Source organism: Rhinolophus sinicus, chromosome 16, assembly GCF_057876585.1.
Source record: "Rhinolophus sinicus isolate RSI-liver-muscle chromosome 16, RSI-T2T, whole genome shotgun sequence".
Taxonomy (NCBI): Eukaryota; Metazoa; Chordata; class Mammalia; order Chiroptera; family Rhinolophidae; genus Rhinolophus; species Rhinolophus sinicus.
The window spans coordinates 31,306,009-31,328,519 of record NC_142516.1 but is presented as its reverse complement, the minus strand read 5'-3'; the positions used below and the strand labels follow the sequence as shown (position 1 = coordinate 31,328,519).

At 39.3% G+C, this 22,511-nt stretch overlaps 1 protein-coding gene, 1 non-coding gene and 1 pseudogene across 2 annotated transcripts in view; all 3 read left to right on the top strand.

The window, feature by feature from the left end:
• Window positions 1–545: 545 nt before the first annotated feature.
• The window catches only part of MELK (maternal embryonic leucine zipper kinase), a 64,394-nt gene continuing 42,428 nt past the window's right edge, over window positions 546–22,511 (top strand). The window contains exons 1-8 of the mRNA XM_019729271.3: window positions 546–680; window positions 6,694–6,787; window positions 8,061–8,146; window positions 11,141–11,257; window positions 13,840–13,983; window positions 14,871–14,939; window positions 16,676–16,768; window positions 18,568–18,666. Coding sequence (XP_019584830.2) covers window positions 6,730–6,787; window positions 8,061–8,146; window positions 11,141–11,257; window positions 13,840–13,983; window positions 14,871–14,939; window positions 16,676–16,768; window positions 18,568–18,666 — 666 coding nt within the window. The 5' untranslated portion in view covers window positions 546–680; window positions 6,694–6,729. The remainder of the gene's footprint in view (window positions 681–6,693; window positions 6,788–8,060; window positions 8,147–11,140; window positions 11,258–13,839; window positions 13,984–14,870; window positions 14,940–16,675; window positions 16,769–18,567; window positions 18,667–22,511) is intronic.
• On the top strand, window positions 12,764–12,863 carry LOC141571387 (U6 spliceosomal RNA; annotated as a pseudogene).
• On the top strand, window positions 20,137–20,267 carry LOC141571424 (small nucleolar RNA SNORA54). The gene has a single exon (XR_012496167.2). It is a non-coding gene; the product is annotated as a small nucleolar RNA SNORA54 (small nucleolar RNA).

Here is a 22,511-nt window from a genome sequence, read left to right as displayed (position 1 = left end):
TTTACTTTTTTCTCCTGGATCAAGTTATCATTACAATTTAATTTATACAGCATGAAAATTACATAACAAACTGTAAAATGTATTAGAAAGACTTTAATTATGATGCTGGGTTATTGTTTATGATACCTTGAATTATCTAATGGACAATTTGGTCTAGGGGTGGTGGTAGTGGTGGTAGTTTACTCCTCGTGGCTGGCAAAACATTTTAGTAAGATTTAGAGGAAGGACAAAAATGAGAACAGTGACTACTAGTGACCTCTGCAGATCAATTTTAGAAACAACGTAAAAAAGTTGAATTATGTGGAAACTTTGTCCACGCTACTTGGAGAATCTCAACATGCCCTCCTGGAGAGGTGTACCCCAGTTTGAGGGCCAAGGCCTTAAGTCACCCAGCACAGCCCAAGGGCCACTCGGCCACCCCACACCCTGGCCAGCCCTTCCCGCTTCCGGTCCGATGACGGCCGCGCGCCCCCGCCTCACTGAGACCCGGTGCGCGCGCCCCCGTCGCGCCCCGCCTCTTCCGGCCCGGGAGGTTTGATTCCCTTGGCGGGCGGAAGCAGCCCGAACTGCACGCTCGGAAAGTCTGCCAGGTGTTTCCGTCCTCACCGCTTCACCTCGGACCAGGTGGGCTCCTCGGTCCGTCTGCCCCGCCGCGCCCTGCCCGGCCCTCCGCCCCTCAGGTGAGTGTCTCCCGCGTTAGGTGGGGTCCGGGCAGGGCGCGGCGCGAGGGAGCGGCGGGGCGAGCCCAGTTTGCTGCCGGCTCCCTGGAAGCTGAGAATTTCACTGGAGCCCCACCTGACGGGCCCAGTTCCCTGGATGAGCTATTTAGCCTTTCCGACCCCCTGGTTTTCTCCTCTGTAAGTGGGGATAATGATCGTACTTAACAGGGTTCTCGGTAAGGTAGGTGTGCAGGCGAAGCGTATGCCCCCAAGGGGGCTATGACAGAACTGAACTGCCATTCCCGGTTTCCATGACCTTGTCTCCGCGAAAGTTGAAAGAAGGGTTTCGAGTTATTAATATTTCTGTTCCCTTTACTGGGGCCATCCCGTGAAAAAGGATATGTGTTATCATCCCCCCGTCAGAGTCCAACTCCTTCCTCGCCGGTCATTTTCCTAAAGTAGTGACTTAGGAGGCTCATGCCAAAAGGGGAATATGCACCGAATGCTGTAGCGGTAAAAGGAGCAGCTCCCACCCAGAAACCTGTGGGAAAAGGGGGCACTCCCCAATGAGGGCACCCCAAGAGAGCGGTCAGGCCCCTAGCGCCGAGGACGAGTAATTGTTCTTGAGCTTCACCTTTGGTATTTCTCTTCGGTAATGGATTGGGGGAAGGTGGAAGGCGGAAGGCGGAAGGCGGAGAGTACCAGCGGTGCCAGGAGTTTTGCTTAGAGGCCAGTGTTCCAAACTTTTTTGTTTGTATTTTGTTTGTTTTCTATGTTGTGTGGGAGAAATCAGAAACACTCTTACTGCATCTTCATGGGCTTGTTTCACCAGTGGATCTGCCCTTCCTGTGCATCTACTGTGGACCAATGAGATGGGCAAATCAGTTCCTTGATGCCTTTAGGATTGAATACCTCCCGCTGGTGCTCCCAGAAGCCTTTGCAAGGGAGCAGGCCAGGATGTTAGTAAATGTATTACAAGGCCACGTTACAAGCCATTCTGTATTCTACTCATTTGAAATTCCCTCCGCATCAATGTCTTACCTAGCTCACTAGATAAGGTAAATGTATTACACAGCAGGTAATAACATAGCCTAAATAATGTTGTGTTAGTAAGAAAATGTCCCGTTTTTTGCTATCCTCTAAAAGTTAATGATAAATCGCCTCCCATTATCTGGGCAATTCCTTGTTTCCTCAGAGAAGTTCAAGACCTCAATCAGATATGCCCCCGATTCTGTTTAATCACACTCAGAAGGATATGTCAGTGTCTGACTGGAGTCTAGTTTTTTTCTTCATTATCTACAGTTGAGGTGCTACCTTCCATGTTGACTTTTCTTTTTCCTTTTTTCTTTTTCTTTTGGCATTTTAAGCTGTTGGAGTTTATTTTGGGAGTTTTGCAAGACAGCAATCTCTATTTCTTTTTTTTTTTTATTAAAGTTTATTGGGGTGACAGTTGTTAGTAAAGTTACATAGATTTCAGGTGTACAATTCTGTATTACATCATCTATAAATCCCACTGTGTGTTCACCACCCAGAGTCAGTTCTCCTTCCATCACCATATATTTGACCATGTTGACTTTTGATCGTATACCTCCTTTAGCCGTTACAAAGTTGGGTTACTCCAATCACAAGCCTTTCCTGTGTTCTGCATTCCCAAACGCTAGAGGATAAACTGGGTACTTAATATTTTGAATCAGCTCCACTGCCACAAAATTTAAAAACCAAGTAAAATCTCTTATAGCAGTTTGCAATATAAACACCGGTTTTCTTATTCAGTAACAAAAATGATGTTCCCTGGGTTTGATAGATGTAATTTAGGCACACATTGGTATTACCTAAAGACATAGTGTAGTTTGTTTTTACAAGGGGGTAAGGAAAATGGAAGGAAGAAAAAGAGAAGATGCATGGTTCAGTCTTACACTGGTGCAAGTGGATCTTTGCTACTCGACCAGAGGCCATGACCTGGTCTCCAAAAGTCATTTGGGAGAAATTTGTCAAGAATTTAGTTACAATACTCTTATATCCCTCATCTGGGGAAGTGAATTCCAACATCATAAGAAATTGCTTTCTTTCTCTGAGTGTGGCAAGTTGAAATAGCCCAGCCCTCATATGGAATTTATGTGTTTCCTAAGGCCTGCTTCTTTCCCTTTGTCTCTTGTCGTCTGGTTTTTAAACTTTGAAATGTCTCTTTGTGTTTCCTCTTTAGCCCCTGTGTTCGGAATGCCCCAATACTGCGTTAGTTTGTTTGGGCTTTGCTCTTGAATGAACTTTGATAGCCCACTTTTATAGCAGGCAACTTCAGAAACAAAGTTATTGCCTGACATTCCCTCATTTCCAATCTTCTGCTCTTTTTCTTCTCTCTCATCAGGATTCCAAAGATTTCTTAGCCTTATGTTGTCATTGCCTGTTTTGAAATTTCTTAGTCCTGTGATTCCTGTTTTTTGGGTGTGGTTCTACGTCATTCCCACATATGCCACACTGACAAATGCCCTTTCAAAGATTTTGGAATTAGTACCGCTGTTAAGGATATTTCTAATCCTGTGCCTTAGGTTTTCAGTGAGAATAGATTTGTCCTCTGTGGTGTCTCCTTGCCTGAAGTAACTTCTGCCACTCCAATGGAGGCAGAAATGTTTCATTTTATATCACCAACTTTCCATCAGCTCTGGGACCTGACTGCTGCTTCTGTTTGCCTACCCCATTCATGAAGTTTTAGCTACATTAAAAGTTCAACCTGCTTATTAAATGGGTTGATTGCCATCTCTTTGTAGGAAGTGGCTAATATTGTTTATTGGATCAGAATGTCTTTTGCCCATGATTTTTATCTTTCTTGCTACTTCAGCTTTGATGTTGGGACTAAAACCAGTTTTTTTAAGCTGATGTTTTTCTTGAGTTTTGATATTTTTTCCTCCTGAAGCTTCTGCTCTAGGGTTCTGTCCGCTGACCACAGCTTTGAAGGCTTTTTACTTGCTGATAATAATTTACCTTTTATCTCCAAGTAAGATGATTCATGAAATCAGAGTGCGTCATGCATTTTAAAAAGGATGTTAAAAAATATATCCTTTGTGGCTGTTGGGCTTTTGATAATTTCATTCCATTTTTTTCTCCACCTCAATTTAAGATGACTCATCCTCACTGTAGTAAGGACCTCCCCTATTACTCTGTCTTTTCCTTTATAAACTCACCATACCCCTGAGGTTGAACGCACACTCTAGGTTTTCCAAAGTCGTGGCCATTATTAAGGTTTAGTAACATGCTGGTCACTCAGCTCTGGATGAGACAGGATGAAGAATAGAGAACTTGAAGGTCGTGAACGTGGTGCCAGCCACCCATCAATCCCAGCGCCCTCAGGGAGCTCGCTAGAGCTCTGCCTGTTGGTAAAGGGAGACTATCTCGTGTTAGAAATGAACACTAGCTCCAGGTTTCCACTTCTGAGAGGCCGTGATCATGATGTATGAGCTCTGCCCTGTCCAGGAGGAACTTTGCTTTCAAGTCTCAGCTGTGCATGTACTCACTTAACCTTTCGAAGTGTTGGAAAGAATGGGGTCCGGCATCCTGAACCCTGTGCAGCCATAGCTAGTCCACTGCTAGGTCACTGGAGGAGATTTGTACACAGGGAGAGTCCAGGCAAAGCAGCGTTTCATCACTAGCTGGGTCTTGGCCTCACACTCCTTTGTGAACTCTAGAGCCCTCATGTGCTGTGCTGGACTATACGGGAGATTCCTTGTTCCTGACTCAGTCACCTCCATTGCCCTGGCCCCTCTCATTCCTGCTTGGCTATCTAATGGGTGTGGGGGTATCTCTTCCCAAGGCTGAAATCCTAAGTTTTATCCACATTTGCCTCTGGGAAGAAGAGCCCCTTAGAGAAACCATTTCTGTATAGGTTCACCTTTCACCTCATGTCTGTCCACCTGTGAAGAAAGCTCCACTTTGTAGCACCTAAACTCAAGTCTTAGGACTTGACCTATATATGTGGGTACTTTAAAATTATTTAGAAATCTACTTCACAGAAACTTTCTTTTACTAGTTTTACTTGTTTCTTCTTTATTGGCTTCCATGAAACTGTATTCCTCTAATTTTTACTTTTCTGACTGTTCTCTCTACCTCTTCTTCTTGCCACTTCTAGCTATAGGTCTGGTGTGGGTAAGACCTTAGCTGTCTATATTTTTAAAGATTTGCCTTTTTTAAGTCTTTACAGGAACTGTAATTGATTTTGTGTATGGTGTGAGATGGAGGAGATACAATGTTCTTTTCCCCCCCATATGGTTAACCAATTGCCCCAGCTCTAAATCTACATTTCCATTTGCTGGTACCTCTAAAAGCAGTTTCAGTTCACTACATGTAATTTTTCTCTTCCTCTGGGATCTTTGCACTTAAATTCCCTCTTTCGGGAATGTTCTTCCTTTCTTTTTGGGCTACCAACTCCTGTTAAAGCCTACCAATCAAAGACCATTAAGAACACATCTGTAGTAAAGAACATCAGATGTTTTTAGCTTGCTGGTGCAGGAGAATCCATACTTCCTAGGACCTTGGGGTGTCTCAGTAAGAGTGAGTTAAAAGGGGCTTATAGGATTTGGGCTTATGCTGAGTGATTTTAAGAAGGGGTTTAGGAAGCAGGGACCAGTTTTGGAATGGCTTATATCAAAGAGCAGGGCATTTCAGCAATTGGGTATCTTAGAATAACATGGTCCTGAGGATGTCATTGGTGAGAAAGCAGCAGTAAGTCAAATAAAGGATCATTATCATTTTAACAGCTTTATATAGAAACATTGTTTACATGGTCATGTCCAGGTCCTGTTGAAAACATTACTCAAGTTTTGGTAGGAATGTCCCAGTCTGATTACCAGCCAGGCTGATACTCTTTTTCTTTCTTCTCATCCTTTGAATTAGATCTTGGCTTAAATATTACCTTCTCAATGACCCATTCTAACCACTGTTGCTTATTTCTTTCCCAGTATTTATTATAAATTGTAATTATTTAATTTGTTGTCTATTGATTTACCTTTTGTCTTCTCTACTTGAATGCAAGATCCATGAGGGCAGGAACCACCTTTCTTTTCTTCTCCATTATAACCTTAGTGCCAAGCTCAGGTCTGGCACATCATAGGTGCTCAGTAAATACATCTGTATGAATAAATGAATGAATAAAAGAAAATTCAGGTTAACAGTCTGACTAGTTCTGCCAGTACACTGCTAATCTCTAGTTAAAGTCAACTAAGAGCATATCCACTGTAAATATAACAAAGTTGGTATGAAAGTGACCGTATGGATTAACGCACATGATAGGCCCTACTTATCCTGATGGTTTTTTTGTAATTCTACTTAATTTTAAAACTCTGGAAGACAGAATCAAATAAGATCTACCTAAGACTTTACCACTAATTTTTATGTATTATTTGATATATTACTTGAGTATATGTAACACAGGTAAGTTGTGAAGCATAATAATAAAATATGTATCCCTTTATGTGTCTTAAAATTGTGTATCATTGGAGTCTTAATTTGCATTTCCCTGATGACTTATGAAGTTGAGCATATTTTCATGTTTTTATTGGTCATTTGTGTTTCTTTGCGAAATGCCTTTGTATTTCATTTGCTTATTTTTCCGTTGGGTCTTTTTCTATACCGTTGTCTTGGAGTATATGTTATAAGTGTTGCAAATATTTTCTCACATTTATGTATATTCTTTGTTTTAAATGACGTCTTTGGATGTGCAGAGGTTCTTAATTTTAACGTTGTTTATGTATTCTTTTATAATTAGCACTTTCTATATCCATTTACAAGATCCTCTTCTATCCTGAAATCATGGTGATATTCCTTTAAAAGTTTTAAAGGTTTGTCCTTCATGTTTAAGTTTTTACATTATCTGGAATGATTCTTATGTATGGTGTGAGATAGGAATCCAGTATTATTTTATATGGATAATCAGTTTTTTCAGTATCATTTACATGCCTAAAACGTATTTATATTTGCAGTTACAGGAGTGGAGGTGATAATCTCATAATTCCTTTTTTGATCATGTACTATTTCTGTCTTACAGGCTTTTTATAATTTTAAGTGAACTTCTAGGAGAACCATGAAAGATTATGATGAACTTCTCAAATACTATGAATTATATGAAACTATCGGGACAGGTAATTGTTATTTTTTCTTGGGGGCAGAGGATAGAGCATCTATTGGAGTGTGCAGTGTATTTGGGCAGTCACAAGCTTTAGTCTAACCTATGTAGTTTTAAAGTTCTTCAACCTACTTAGTAAGAAAAAGTGGAGCAAGAGAGGAGAGTAGTAAGAGGCCTTGTAGTCATTTTATTTAGAATAAAACTCATTGGAGAGTTTTGAGCCAAGGAATGATCTGACCTTTGTTTTTAAGGGTCGTTCTTACGGCTTGATTGTGATTGGGTAGGGGGAGGGCAAAGCAGAGAGCTGTTAGGAGGTTATTGCAGTAGCTCAGGTGAGTGATGCGGGACATGCTGGTGACAGGATGAGGGTGATAGTAGTGAAGGTACTGTATATAGACATACGCACATACACTTATGTGTGTGTTTGTGTAGTTTAATTTATGGAGGTGTAATACATAGTCAAATATGCAAGGTGCACTAATCTTTATAGAGTTTTGTATAATGCATATATTCACATATGTTCCCTGCTCAGATCAAGAGACACACAACATTTCCAGTCAATACATTTCTTTTTTCCCCCCAAGAACCAATGAGGTTTGTTGATGGGTTGGATATTGAGTGTGAGACAAAAGAGAAGGGATACGTATGGCCCCTGGGTTTTTGGCCAGAGCACCCGAGAAAATGGAGTTGCTATTTACTGAGATGCGGAAGACCATGAAAAGAACTACCAGGACCTTCTTTTTAGAAATGTTGGGTTAGCGATTTCTTTTAGATACCTAAGTGTAGACATTTATCCAGCTTTTGATCCAATTTTGAAATCTAGTTGCTTATCTTCACAGTTTTAAAATTGAATGGAAGTTTCATATTTGACTTTTGTCTCAGCAACTTTACATTGTGTTCTAGCAATGCTAATTATACAGCAAATTTAATTGCAGTATTAATTATAAAGCAAACTATAAAGCAAATATAAAGAGTGAATTCTGTTTGATATAGACATTTGATGAGGAGAGGTTAGGGTCATGGCTAACACTTTGGAAGCAACAGGAAGATAGAACCACAAACTTCCAGGAGTATGGATTAAGCCTTTTAAATGCATGTGGAAAGTTATTTGTGCCTGAGTCTTCTGTCTTACAGGTGCTTTTTTATAATTTTGAATAAACTTCTAGGAGGACTGTGAAAGATTATGATGAACTTCTCATATACTATGAATGCTGTTTGTGCCTGAGTTTGCTCTGATGTTGGTATTTAGGTTAATCTTGTTTATCTCTTCATAATTTTCCTACACTTAGGTGGCTTTGCAAAGGTCAAACTTGCCTGTCATATCCTCACTGGAGAAATGGTAGCTATAAAAATCATGGATAAAAGTGCACTAGGGGTAAGTTTAAAATTATTTAAAAATATTTGAAGAGCAGGTTTGTGAATTAAAACCTGAATTTGCTCTAAAATTCTAGAGCCTACTCTTTTATTAGAATAATATTTGTCTAATTTTTTTAAAATTGCCAGTTATGTATAACTATGATTTTAAAAAGTAATCTGGGCGAAAGGGTTACTTTGTCCTTAATTTTAATGCAGGGCAATGGCACATATTTGAAGCCTGTTGGTTCCATTGTTTCATGGTCTTATACGTGTTTCTGGGAGTTAATACCTCCCTTGTTTATCTTCTCATGATCACCTTACTCAATAGTGATCTATTTTATAGTATAGAGAGATCTTACGTCCTAGTATTTTATTCATAGTGACCTTAGAAGTTATCTAATGAAATCCTTTTCCTGATCAGCCTCGTTTTCCGCTACTGAATGCTTTCAGGTTTGAGTTGCTCATTACCTCCTAAAGCAGCCCATTCAATCTGTGGTCTTGGCTATAATGTACATAAAATTTTTTGTTTTTATATTAAGGGAAGACTTATCTCTTCTGATGGTCTTTATGGGCCTTTTATATACCTTTTCCAGTGACTGTACTCATCGTGAGTGGTCTTCCCCCCCCCCCCCCCCAATTCTATCTATCTTCCCTATGGTTTGGATTCTATGCTTTTGTTCTGGTCTGAGAATTCACTAGTCTCTCAGTACCATGTTTCCCCGAAAATTAGACCTAGCCGGACCATCAGCTCTAATGCGTCTTTTGGAGCAAAAATTAATGTAAGACCCGGTCTTATTTTACTATAACACAATATTTTACTATAATATAATATATAGCCAGCTCTTTAATTATAATATAATATAATATAATATAATATAATATAATATAATATAATATAGGGTTATGAGCACTGCGCTCTAACCACTGAGCAAATCGGCTGCCCAATGAGTTGTTCTTTTTTTTTGAATTAGATAGTTTTTTAAATTTTATTGGGGAATATTGGGGAACAGTGTATTTCTCCAGGGCCTATCAGCTCCAAGTTGTTGTCCTTCAGTCTAGCTATGGAGGGCGCAGCTTAGCTCCAAGTCCAGTTGCCATTTTCAATCTTTAGTTGCAGGGAGCGCAGCCCACCATCCTTTGTGGGAATTGAACCGGCAACCTTGTTTTTCAGAGCTCATGGTCTAACCAACTGAGCCACCCATCCGCCCCCCAATGAATTTTTAAATAGACACATTGGACTTGTTTTTGGTTTGTCTCATTGCTGGAATGAGACAGAGTTTAACATCAGTTGTTAACCTTATCTTTTGTTTTTAAGGATGTAAGTGGTGATTAACATATATAAATAAGTCAATGTAAGGAATTTTGTTATAGCAATGTCACTCAGTTCTTTGAACTCCTTCCAAAATATGTCAAAAATCACAGTGACCTATATTAGAAATTATTTTTAATAATCTATTTACTGATAATTTAGGCTCTCCTTCAATATTTTTTATCAGTTCCCAGTATTATATTTATTAAGCTAATAAAAAGGCACTAAAAACCATTTTCTTGAGAATTTAAACACTGATTACAAATCTGATTAATTTCCTTAAGCAGTTTAAACTTTAGTTACAACTTTACTATGACTTATTTACTTGAACACTACAAATGCTTAAATAGCAAACAAAATGTGTACTGTTACTACAAAATGTATTACCACATTGGTATGCAAAATGTATTCTAAAGCATCAGTATGGTGACATACATTCATTAATTCATTATTTTTAAACTCGTTTTTGTATTTTCTGTTGTTGTTATGCTTATTTTAGTTACTTCTTGGGCTTTAATAATATTTTGATTACTTCCAGGGTTTTAGTCATCAGACTCCCACTCACGCCAAAAAAGGAAGAAAAAAAAGAGATCATATTAGAATAGTCAAAGTTACAATTGACTCTTTTTTTTTTTTTTTTTAAGATTTTATTGGAGAATGGGATCAGGACTTTATTGGGGAACAGTGTGTACTTCCAGGACATTTTTCCAAGTCAAGTTGTTGTCCTTTCAATCTTAGTTGTGGAGGGCGTAGCTCAGCTCCAGGTCCAGTTGCCAGTTGCTAATTGCTAGTTGCAGGGGGCGCAGCCCACCAACCCTTGCGGGAGTCGAACCGCCAACCTTGTGGTTGAGAGGACGTGCTCCAACCAACTGAGCCATCCGGGAGGCAGCTCAGCTCAAGGTGCAGTGTTCAATCCCAGCTGCAGGGGGCGGAGCCCACCACCCCTTGCGAGACTCGAGGAGTTGAACTGGCAACCTTGTGGTTGAGAACCCACTGGCCCATGTGGGAATCGAACGGGCAGCCTTTGGAGTTAGGAGCACGGAGCTCCAACTGGCTGAGCCACCGGGCCGGCCCCTACAATTGATTCTTGAAGACCTGACATCTGGGTGCATAGTACTATATAATTGGATCTTAAACCACAGATCATTAGATTGAGTCCCTTTTTACAATAAAGTTTTACATGTTACTTCATGGATATCTAGATTTGTCTTTAACGTGGACTTTAAAATGCTTTCAGCTTGGCTTCTATTCCTCTTCCCCAACCAACTTATTTGGAAAATTTCAAGCCCCTAGAAAAGTTGGAAGATTGAGACAGTGAATACCTACATGTTTCACCTACATTCACCTATTTTTAGCTCAGCATGCTTCCTAAGGGACATTAGTAAGACTAAAAGTGGTAGCTTAGGCATGCACACTGAGTAGTGTTTCTGTCATTCCTTGTTTGGAAAGCTAACCTCCTAAGGGAGTCTGAGATTGTTTTAATTTTTCTGGACGTTGTGCTATTGACCCACATGGAACATGTTTTTCATAAAACCCTCAAGACTTGTTTTTTAAATGTAAATACAAATTTTATTTGTTATATTTTTCTGTATTGTTGAACAGTTTGTTTTGAGGCTGTTGCTCAATATTAAGGCGGTTGATATTGATGCTTGGAACACTTCCCAAATAGGTTTATTGTACATTTAATACAATGTTTTGTCACAGAGTGATTTGCCCCGGATCAAAACGGAGATTGATGCCTTGAAGAACCTGAGACATCAGCATATATGTCAGCTCTACCACGTATTAGAGACAGCCAACAAAATATTCATAGTTCTTGAGGTTAGTAGTATGTTCCAGAGACCTCACGGTATTTGGTCATTGTTTCAGTCCATTCAGGCTGCTATAGCAAATATCACAGACGGGGTAGCTTATGAACAACAGGATTTATTTGTCACAGCTCTGGAGGCTGGGATATCCAAGATCAAGGCACCAACGTGGTTGGGTGAGGGCCCTCTTTCTTCCTGGTTCATAACTGGCTTCTTCTCGCTGTGTCCTTACATGGTAGAAGGGGCAAGGGGGCCTCTCTGGAGCCTCTTTTATAAGAGCACAAATTCCATTCACGAGACCTTTGCCCTCCTGCCCTAATCACTTCGCAAAGGCCCCATCTTCTAATACCATCATCTTTGGGGGTTAGGATTTCAACATAGGAATTTTGGAGCTGGACACAAACATTCAGACCATTTCCATTCACTTTATCAATAGTTAAAAGTATGATTCACCTGAAAGATTAGAATAAATATTAAGTGGCTTACCTATTTGAGTTCTTCTGTCTAACAATTTAGATCAAGGAGACGACATGTAATAAACTGGAGATTGTAGATATACCCTTTGTAATAGACTGCTTATGAGGAAGTGTGGTTTAGTGGACAGGATGTATTAGAATTTGTTCCTGGGGGAAAGATTCATTTCAGTTTATGTAGTGTATTAATCTTGGGCTGCTGTAACAAATTACCACAAACTTGGTGTTTTAAAACAACAAATTTATTGACTCACAGTAATGGAAGCTAGAAGTCTGAAATCAGGGTATGGGCAAGGTTGGTTCCTTTTGGAGAATCTATTCTATGCCGCTTTCCTAATTTCTGGTGGTTGTTGGCAATCCTTGGTGTTCCTTGGCTCATAGATGTACCACTCCAGTCTCTGCCTGTGTCTTCAAATGGTCATCTCTTATCTTCCTGTCTTTAAATGGTGTTTTCTTATTTCAAATCTATTTGAAATTGTCCAAATTTCCCTTTCCATATGAGGATACAAGTCATTGGATTAGGGTCCACCCATATCCAATATGACCTCATTTTGACTTGATTACATCTACAAAGACCTGTTTGCAAATAAGATCAGGCTCACTGCTACTAGGTGTTAGGATTTGAACTTATCTTTTTGGAGGACACAGGTCAACCAACCCACAGTCTATAGGCAGCTTTTAATGCATGTGTTATGCAAACCAAGCTCTTTTATGTTTTGACCTGCCCTTTTTGACTTGGAACATAAAGTCTTTAAAACTTGCACCATTGATCTCTTGTTTCATTTTCCTTAGTCTCAACCAAATAATTTGTAACTGCACATCATTTTCACACATTAGCTTTGTTTTAAAAGCACTTTTCAAAATTCATAAAGCTGAAAGTTTTCAACCTAGAACCATTTTATTACAGTGTAAGTCCACCCACATGGTCAACAGTGGTGATTTTAAAGCCTTTTTAAAAAGCTTATCCCTTTGTACAAATTAAATAAATAAATAAAACCAAAAAACCTCCACGAACCTAGGACAAAATTTAAAAGCTACAAGAGACTGCCTGTTTCAGCAGCGTATATACTAAAATTGGAACGATACAGAGATTAGCATGGCCCCTGTGCAAGGATGACACAAATTTGTGAAATGTTCCAAACAAATAAATAAATGGGACTAGAGAGTATCTATTAAAAAGTAAAATTCTCTCCCCTGTGTTCCAGTCATCCAGTTCCCTTTCCCCTGATTTAATCACTTTTCTTGTTTCCTGTAGCTTTTCCATGTACTTATAAATACATACAAGTACATATATTTTATATACTCATATATACCTTGTTTGCCTGAAAATAAGACTTAGCTGGACCATCAGCTCTACTGTGTCTTTTGGAGCAAAAATTAGTATAAGACCTGGTATTATATTATACCTGGTCTTATTTTAATATAAGACCCGGTCTAATATAATATAAGACTGGGTCTTATATAATATAAGGTCTAATATAATATAAGACCTGATCTTACATTATATAATGTTATATAAGGCCAGGTCTTATATTAAAATAAGACCTGGTCTAATATTAATTTTTGCTTCAAAAGACGCATTAGAGCTGATGGCCTGGCTAGGTCTTATTTTTGGGGAAACATGGTATGTTTGTGTGTGTGTGTGTGTGTGTGTGTGTGTGTGTGTGTGTGTGTGTATGTATATATATGTGTATATTTTTATATTTATATATAAAAATATGTGTTTGTAGCTTACTGGTTTTGGTCACACATATGGTCACATACTATAATATTATTCTATACCTTGTTTCCCCCCCCCCCCACTTAACATTTTAGCTTGGAGACAATCTATGTACATTCACAGAGATTTTGGATGTTTTTTTGTTTCACCTTATTTTGTCTTTATTTGAAAATATAAAGTAGGCTGTTTTCTTTATATAAATCTTATTGAATAGCATTTTATTTTTACATTTTAAAGAAAGCAGACTATTGCTTAGCAATTAAAAGTATTCAAACATATATTTTCTACATAATTTATTGTGAGATGATCATTGATAAATTAATATGTTGGATTTTTACTTTTAAATTCCTCTGACATGAGTTCTAAGTAGTAACAATACCTGTGTGACTCTTGCTATTGAAGTATTGTTCTGGAGGAGAGCTGTTTGACTACATAATTTCCCAGGATCGCCTGTCCGAGGAAGAGACCCGAGTTGTCTTCCGTCAGATCGTATCTGCGGTTGCTTATGTGCACAGCCAGGGCTATGCTCACAGGGACCTCAAACCGGTAAGTGCCATAGTTAGATGCTCACCTGAGAGTTCAACATCATTTACCTGTTACTAGGTGTTTTCTGTTTATAGTCTATCTTGGCTTTGCTTTTTTTACCCCATTCATAATGTATCTTTGTTTTTTCCTCCTTTCTTATGACTTCTGGTAGACTGTTTAGGGTGGACTTATTACTGGCATTTTATTTATCTGCCAATTGTGTATGACATTATAAATGTCTTTGTCATCAGCTGTGGAATATAAACCTCAGGATTTTATCTCTAGGAAATAAGAATTTTGAGTATTCTCTTCGAGTGTATTGTAATTGAGTATTTTCCATTCAATTCTTTTTTCCTAAGCTCTTCTTCCTTTAATTTTAATTCCACTCAGAAAGGAATAGTTCACTGAGTGGATGGACTCTACTTTTCAAGGACAGAATAAAAATGTTAATACTCATGTCTGCAGGCTCTGACTAATATGGATGATGGTGAACATGGTTTTTAAATGCTACTTGGTACCAGGATCAGAATACTAGAATTGGTCTGACAAGATATGGCAGTGTTAATATCTTTTTCCCTCTGTTTATACCCAACCCTTTTATTTGAGCTCACTCTTTTGGTTTAAACTTGCCTTCAGCACACATTGTTTGCTTATAGTTGAACCTCAGAGCACCAAAGAGAAAATGGTTTATGCTAATGTGTCTTGAGAGGAAGTGGGATAGTTACTAACATTCTTCCTCTTTCCCCTTCTGTACTCCTTGTCATTTCATTCTTTTTAAAATGATTTTTACTCTGTTGTCTGCAGACTTTTTAATATGAGAACCTTAAATCATTTTTAGAAATGGCTAGAGGTGAGATGTGTTATAAGGAAGTCAATATGCAGTTGTGAAAATATCTTTGTTTTTCCAGGAAAATTTGTTGTTTGATGAATATCATAAATTAAAGCTGATTGACTTTGGTCTCTGTGCGAAACCCAAGGTAAGTGCAGGGATAAAAATGTATTTATTTCCTTTGTAAATGTACCTCTTAGTCTTGCACTGACTTCCACTTAGTGTTTATTGAGCCTGGTTGCAATCATTGAGAAGAATGTTAAATTTCATCCCTATTACAGGTTATCTAGATGATTCTAATGTGTAGCCAAAATTGAGAACCACTGCTCTAGGTCCAGGGTTGGTCTTGCTGAAGACCCCATGAGGATGCTGTGAGAGAATGTGCAGTGCTGAGGTGACAGGAGACCATCAGAGCATGAATACTGAATTGATTAGGCATTTGCAGTTTGAGTATGTTGCCACTAGATGATGTCTTTGTTCATTTAGATACGACTTTTTGAAATTTAGTGCAAATCTATTCTTTATTATCCAAATGGTTACATAACTAACAGTCAGTTACTTTTGAGAGTCCCCTTTCCTCAAGGGGAGAAAGTCCACATGTGCTTTTCAATTTATGCCGTTATGTATTTTCTTAATTTACACTCCATAGTTAAGTACTGACGCTCTCCAGCATACTTTCTCTTTGAGGTGACTTTGAACTTTCCACCTCTGCTGTCTGCAGCAGAGCTCCTGTGAGGCTGCCTGTTGGAGGCTTCCTCCTGAGCTCTCTAATGATGGTTCTCACAGTCTCTAAAATGAGCTGTCCACACTCATTAAGAATGTTGAAATTGCAGACCTGTCTCAGCCCTTTGTAAAAGTCCCATGATTATTTGCTACTCCAATCAGCATTAGCTAGGTGCAAAGGGAAGCAGATTTTGCCCCTTCTGCTGAATGGCTGATTCTTTCTGATTTTTCTCTCTTTCCCTTGGCTTTGCAGAGATTGTTAGTGGAGACTGTGTCTGGGAACCAAATGCTAGAAGGCGTTTTTTTGATCAGCAGGCATAGAAAGATAAAACATACTTTGAGCAGATAAAGAGGTTTAAGTCATGTTCTCCACAGGAGGCAGTGGAGAATGTTTGTGACAGACTCCATTAGCCTTTGTTTCTGGCTGCCATAGGTTTGACCCACACAGACACCATCAAAAAAAGCAGGGGTTGGCTAGGAGAACTTTGCCTCAGCTTTCTGCTGAGGAGCTCACCTCTGGACATGTTGCAGTTGTAAATGAAATCTCACAATTATACAAGTTCTTTGCCGGTTGTGGAACTCTGTGCTATAGGTGTTGGGCAGTAGTATCATTTTCACTACGTCTTGATATTTCCATGGGAAAGCAGAGATGGTTGAGCAGATTCCTCATTTGACCAGATCTGGAAGCTCAGGTCATGATTGGTGTTATAACTGAGTCTAGAAAACAGACTCTCAAGGCACTGTTCTATGTAGCATATTGTTTTCTTCCCTTTAGGGGGAGATAAATCTCTCTAAGATGTCATATTGGAGAAAGGGTCCAGCAAAGAAATAATCCTTTTTCCTTGAATACGTGGGGGTGCGAAGACATGCTTGGATGTGCGCTAAGCTGATTATTATGCAAACGAATGTCTAGGACATGACTGAATTAAGGGGAAAAGAATTTTGTTCGTGCCAGGTTGTATGTAGTATTGGAAAGTTAGAGAAGAGAAAACCCCATGTGCTTGCGTGTAGGCAGAGAGTATTAGGGTTCCTGCAGAAGTCTCTTATTATTTGGAGTAATTCTTCGTCTAGCTTCTCTTTGCTGTGCTGAAAGAATGTTTAAGGCTTTAATTCTCTTAAGGGCTGTAATGAATAAGTGTTTCATTTTTATCTTATTGGCAGGGTAACAAGGATTACCATCTCCAGACATGCTGTGGGAGTCTTGCTTATGCAGCACCTGAATTAATACAAGGCAAATCATATCTGGGATCAGAGGTAATTATTCATTGGTTAATTCAATGTATAATCAATATACATTTATTGTTGACCTGTAGTGAGTCAGGCACGGTGCGTTGGGGATTTAGCGATGAGGTAAGAAATAATCTTGTTAATCAGAGAGTTCAGTCTATTCAGAGAGTGATATATGTAAAGTAATAAATGAAATGAACAATTTACAGTATGTGTAATAATGCATAGTACACTTACGCAGCAAGGATGTATTTCTGGGGTCCTTGTTGTGGTTGTTTTTGTGTTAAACAGCACCATAGTGTAGGCTGGTTAGTCCAGACAGGTAGAGCACAAGCCAGGGTTGCAGGCTTAGTTTTCAGAGATGCTGCTTAGCACAGTCCATCCATGATATGTGCCAGAATTTCCTTCTTTTTTAAGGCTGAATAATATGCTATTGTATGTATAGGCCACATTTTGTTACTCATTCATCCATGGATGGACTTCCTTTGGACTGGGATTGCTTCCACTGTTTGGTTATTGTGCTGATAGGAACAAATATCTCTTTGAGAGCTTGCTTTCAATTTTTTTGGGCATATAACCAAGAGTGGAATGACTGGATCATATGGTAATTCTATTTTTAAATTTTTTGAGGAGCTGCATACTGTTTTCATGGTGGCGGCAGTATTTTCATTCCCACAACTGTGCACAAGGGTTCCACATGCTAGATACTTTTTATAATGTTTATTTAAGCCCCACAAAAATCCTTTGAAGTGAATCCTATTACTCCATTTTATCAATACAGAGGATGAAGAAATTAAGATTCAAAAAATGAAGTGCCTTCCCAGGGTCACACAGCTGGTAGCTGTGGTCCAGATTTGAACTGAGTGAGGCTCGACTGCATATCTGTACTCTTTCCAGTGTTCCATCTAGTCTCCCAGAAAGAGTGATAATCCTATGCCTAATGTTCACAAGATTCCTAGAGGGCTGTGATGAGGCCCTGTTGGTTTGCATGCATCTGAGATTTTCCTATAGGATCTTTAAGTTGTTGTCTCATCCATTTTAGTTTGACTTTCCATCCTTTTTTGTAAAAAGAAAGATGCTACCCTTCTTGCCTTGTAACATTTTCCAAAGGCTCAAATGTGGGTGGGAGCTGTGACTTCTTAGCCAACGATGGTGTCATTATTGACTAAGGCCCAAAGCGGCTTGAATAAGTAGTTAGTACTTAGGACTCATGGGACACATGGCTGTCTTATATAAAGGTTAAGCTTCTTTCTGGAATTTTGAGATTTGTAGCGCTGTTTGTGCTGGCAGGCTAATTTCTAGCCTCTGTATTTGAAAAGTCAATCGTTGAACTTTATCAAGGTTTGTCTCCAAAGAGAGGACTTTACAGTGCAGCTTATCACATTTGCAGATTCTCAGTAGTAAATTTTAAGACTTGTTTTGACATTCTCATGTGTGTTTACATAACCCTCATATGTAACAAACCCTCAGAAGCACTGTAGAATTGTCTTTCAGAATTAGAGACTTGGCTTTGTCTCCTTCCTCATTGTGCCCAATCCAGCCCAACTAACTGGAAATTATTTTCTATAAAGTGTCAGAGTCCAGTGTTAGAGATCAGTGCACTGAACTGGACATCAGGTGACCTAACTGGGTGGCCTGGGTGACTTTGGACAAGCCTTCCTTTCTGGACTTTAGGTCCCCTGGCTGTAGAATGAGTAGGTTTAATTGGATGATTTCAGAGCCCTTCCAGCTCTGTGAAGATTCTATGATTCTATTATGTGTACTGCCATTCTCAAATATGTTCTAAATTTTCTTTGGAATTACTGTTTTGTTTTTCTCCCTCTCAGGCAGATGTTTGGAGCATGGGCATACTCCTATATGTGCTTATGTGTGGCTTCCTACCATTTGATGATGATAATGTCATGGCTTTGTACAAGAAGATTACGGTAAGTACTACAAGGCATATAATTTCAATGTGAAAGTTTTCTATACTGCATACTGTATGCTTCTATTTATAGAAGTACAAAAACAGGCAAAAGTAATGTATGCTGTTAGAAGTGAAGGTAGTGGTTCCTTTTTGGAGGTGGATGGTAACTGGAAGAGGTATGGGGGGGCTTCTGTTTCTCCAGCTGGGTGCTAGTTACAGTTGTGTATTCAGGTTTTGAAAACTTACCAAGGTGCGTACCCTTATGATATGTTTATTTTTCTATATGTATATTATACTTCTTCAGTAAATGGCTTAAAGCAAAAACAAATGGGAAAGTAAACATGTAAGATGATTTTTCTGGTAAGAGTTTTTGTTTGTATCCTGAAATGGTTAAGTTGCTGTGTTTAATCACATTTTCCTTTTGAGTTATGGTAAAATAAGAGAAACTATTTCTTTTCGAAGGTAAAATTTGGCTTATCACAGTTAAGAATACTATACGCTTTGTCAAAGTCATACATATCAGACATAGAAAGTAGATTTGTGGTTACAGGCGTATGGGGTAGAGTGGCAATGGGGGGTGACTGCTAATGAGCACAGGTTTTTCTGGGGTGATGAAAACATTCAGGAATTAAATAGTGGTGATGATTGTACAACTTTGCGGATACCCTGAATTGTACACTTTAAAAGGGTGAATTTTATGTTATGTGAATTATACTGTTTAATTAAAAAAAAAACCCAAATCACGTATAGCAAGGAAAATACTAAAATTCTTTTTGAAGAGTTACTATTCAAAGCAAGCTAACAAAAGAAGATACGTAAAGAGGAAGAAAGAGCACCGTGTGGTGTCCGTGGCAAAGCAGGGTCAGACCAGCAGAGTGCGGCTTGAATTCCATTTTGTCTAACAAGTATTTCCTGAAGGTCTTCTTTGTATGAGATACCGAAGGGCATGAACAAAGATCTATGAAACTTGATCATAGGCCACCAGGGCCTGATGTCTTGTTGGAGACAGATCCAAGCCTATCTCAAAAGGGCAAAGGGTCAGGGATGCCATATTCTAATGGGTATAAAGGAGGTTAATACAGCAGCGGGGCTGGGCTTGGGAGAACATCTTAGGGTAAGTGCGGTTGGAGCAGGGCTTTAAACGAAGGGTAGAAGGACTTCAGAAAGGAGTGCGGGAGAGAACATACCTAGTAGAGTAGATGGTATGAGCGGAGGTGTAAGATGGGAGAAGCATGGGGAGAAATTGTCAGAAGTTTTATGTGGATGGACCACTGGGTCTCTAACACCCTTTAGGTAGAGAGACTACCTAAATCAACTCTCTCATTTCCGGGAAGTAGCACAGAGTTGAAAGTAGTAGTCCCAGGTGGCCCGTTGTCTACCCAATAGAAGTCAAAAGGCACTGAGTTCAGTCTTCAATTTTTAAAATTTATTTGACCCAATAGTTTTTCCTAAATCCCACCCTGGGAAGTGCAGTAAGAAATTTTGCCTCGAGCACTGTTCGTGACCTGTTAGTCTGGCTGTGGCTAACAGGTTCCATTCCAGTGCCACAGCAGTTCCAGGGACATGTACGAGTATGACTGACTGACTGGTGGCTCTCAGTTTCAGATCTTGGAGACAAAGTGCCTAGGGGCTGTGGGTTAGGGCTCTTGGTAGGGACATAGCATTCCTCCCTTCCCATCGCGGAGAACCTGCCCCAGGTAGCAGAGGAGGGCCAGTGTGAATGGCACTCCTAGTCCTGCAGGTGACGCTTGTTGGAGGCTGGAGCACGGGGACACACCTGTATGTGTCCCTTCCATGTTTCCTGTCTGTTCCACTCTGGGAGGTGACATTCAGCTATCCCTCTGCAGGTGGGGGTGCAGGCATGAGCTGCTGTTATGCCTTCTCACAGGCTGAGGGGCCACTGGAGTAGCGGAGGGGAACCCCTGTTTATCCCAATGCCTTCCTCTTGTCGCCTTCTTCGCAGTAAGCTCTCCTCACCTGTGCGGAGGCTTTACCATAGCGCCCCCTGGAGGCCTCCTGTGGTATTGGGATCTCGTCGGCTGTGATTTGTGTGAATTCTCTTTCCCCAGTGTGTGAGCTTTTAAGACTGTGAGTTTTTTCCTCACACTGCTTTTTTGAGGTCAAAAAAGACTCGCTATTTGGGAAGCACTGATTCAGGCAGAAACCCAGTAGTGTTCTGGTTGGGAGACACAGGCAAGGGATATTTATCAGGAAAGGAAGGTGGACAATTACATCAATAGAAGGAAGGCATTTCTATTAGTGAAAATAAACTAAGATAGTGACGCTAATTCATTGTTTTTAGTGTTCAGTCTGGTAGTCATAGTATCTGCTTTCTGTTATCCTTGCACATAGTTCTTTGGGATTCGGTGTTGCCTTAGGCCCATTCCAAGGCTTATTTTGCCTTGTTTTAACATTCCAAAGGCTTGAGGCATAAGACGTGCAAGACAGTTCCTCTGGGTTGGCAGCTCTGACTCCATTTTAAGGTGGCTCCATTTATATTATTCTTTTTTGCAGGATGTATGTTTAGACGAATCTAGTCATTTGAAGGTATCACTAACAAAATTGGCTGATGAATGGGATGAGGGGAGTAACCTGAGCAGTTAGAAATATGGGGCTGCTGTCAGCTGAGATGGAGAAGACTCCGGGTAGAGCAGGGATGATCAAGAATTCACTTTTGGACATAAAGAATGTGTCCATTTTGTCTAATTTTTCAAATTTATTGGCATGAGATTGTTTATTTACCCAGTGACAAAGTGCATATCAGATTTTTTACCTATTTTTGCAGGTTAGTCTATACATATACAAGGAATCATAAATGTTATCTCTTTATGACACCTACGCCCCCCAGTTTATTCACACAGATGGTAGCATACCACAGACACTGTTCTGCATCTTTGCATCCTTTAACTGTTGAAAAGGTTTTCATCCTTTAACAGTGTGCCTTGGAGATCATACCATTTCATACCCAGCTCAGAGCCTCTTCAACCTTTTTAATAACTACGTAGGACTGTAGTGTATATACATGCACCTTAATTTGTTTATCTGGTCAGTCCTAGGTTAATAGACATTTAAGTAATTTCCAGGTTGGCATTTTGTACATTGTGAATATATCTGGAAGAAAATTCCTAGAGGAGAGTTACTGGGTCAAAGGGTAATTCTGGTATTGCCAAATTGCTTCCCAGTGAAGTTCTATCAGTTCTATCAGTTTATACAGTAGAAATAGCACGAAAATTCCTGTTTCTCTATACTCCCTTCAATAGTGTATCACCCTTTTTGATCTTTATGTTTAAAATTTTGTTTTTGCCATGCAGGAGGTTTTTATTTTTATTTAGTTAAATTTATCAGTCTTTTATTGTCATACTGGGAAAGGCTTTCCTACTTGGATTTTTTTTTTTTAACTCCCATGTTTTCTTCTTGTATTTTTATGGTTTCACCTTTTTTTGTATTTAAATATTAGATTCACGTGGAATTTGCTTTATTGTGGTTTCTTGACGAAATGTCACTAAAAAAGTTGTAGAGATTTGTTTTCATGTTCTTGATTCTGGTTTTAAAAAATCTGGTAATTGTGATGGCAACATAGCCGTATATACTTGAATTTGAGGTTCATTGTTAACAATAATGTGAATAAGTCTATAATACAAATGGTCATTTCAAGTTTTGAGACAACCTATTAGATCTCATTAGGTGTTTTTTTAACCTTGTGTTTTGGCTGATGAGCTCCCAATAAGTTTTAGCTTTGTTGTTGTTTGTGCTTGTTCTTATCTTTAATCTGTGCTTTCTTTGCAAGAATTTTCTGTTACTTGGCTATTTTGTGAGGATTTAGTTTAGTTAAACCAGATACTATAATCTGTAAATCCATTTAAC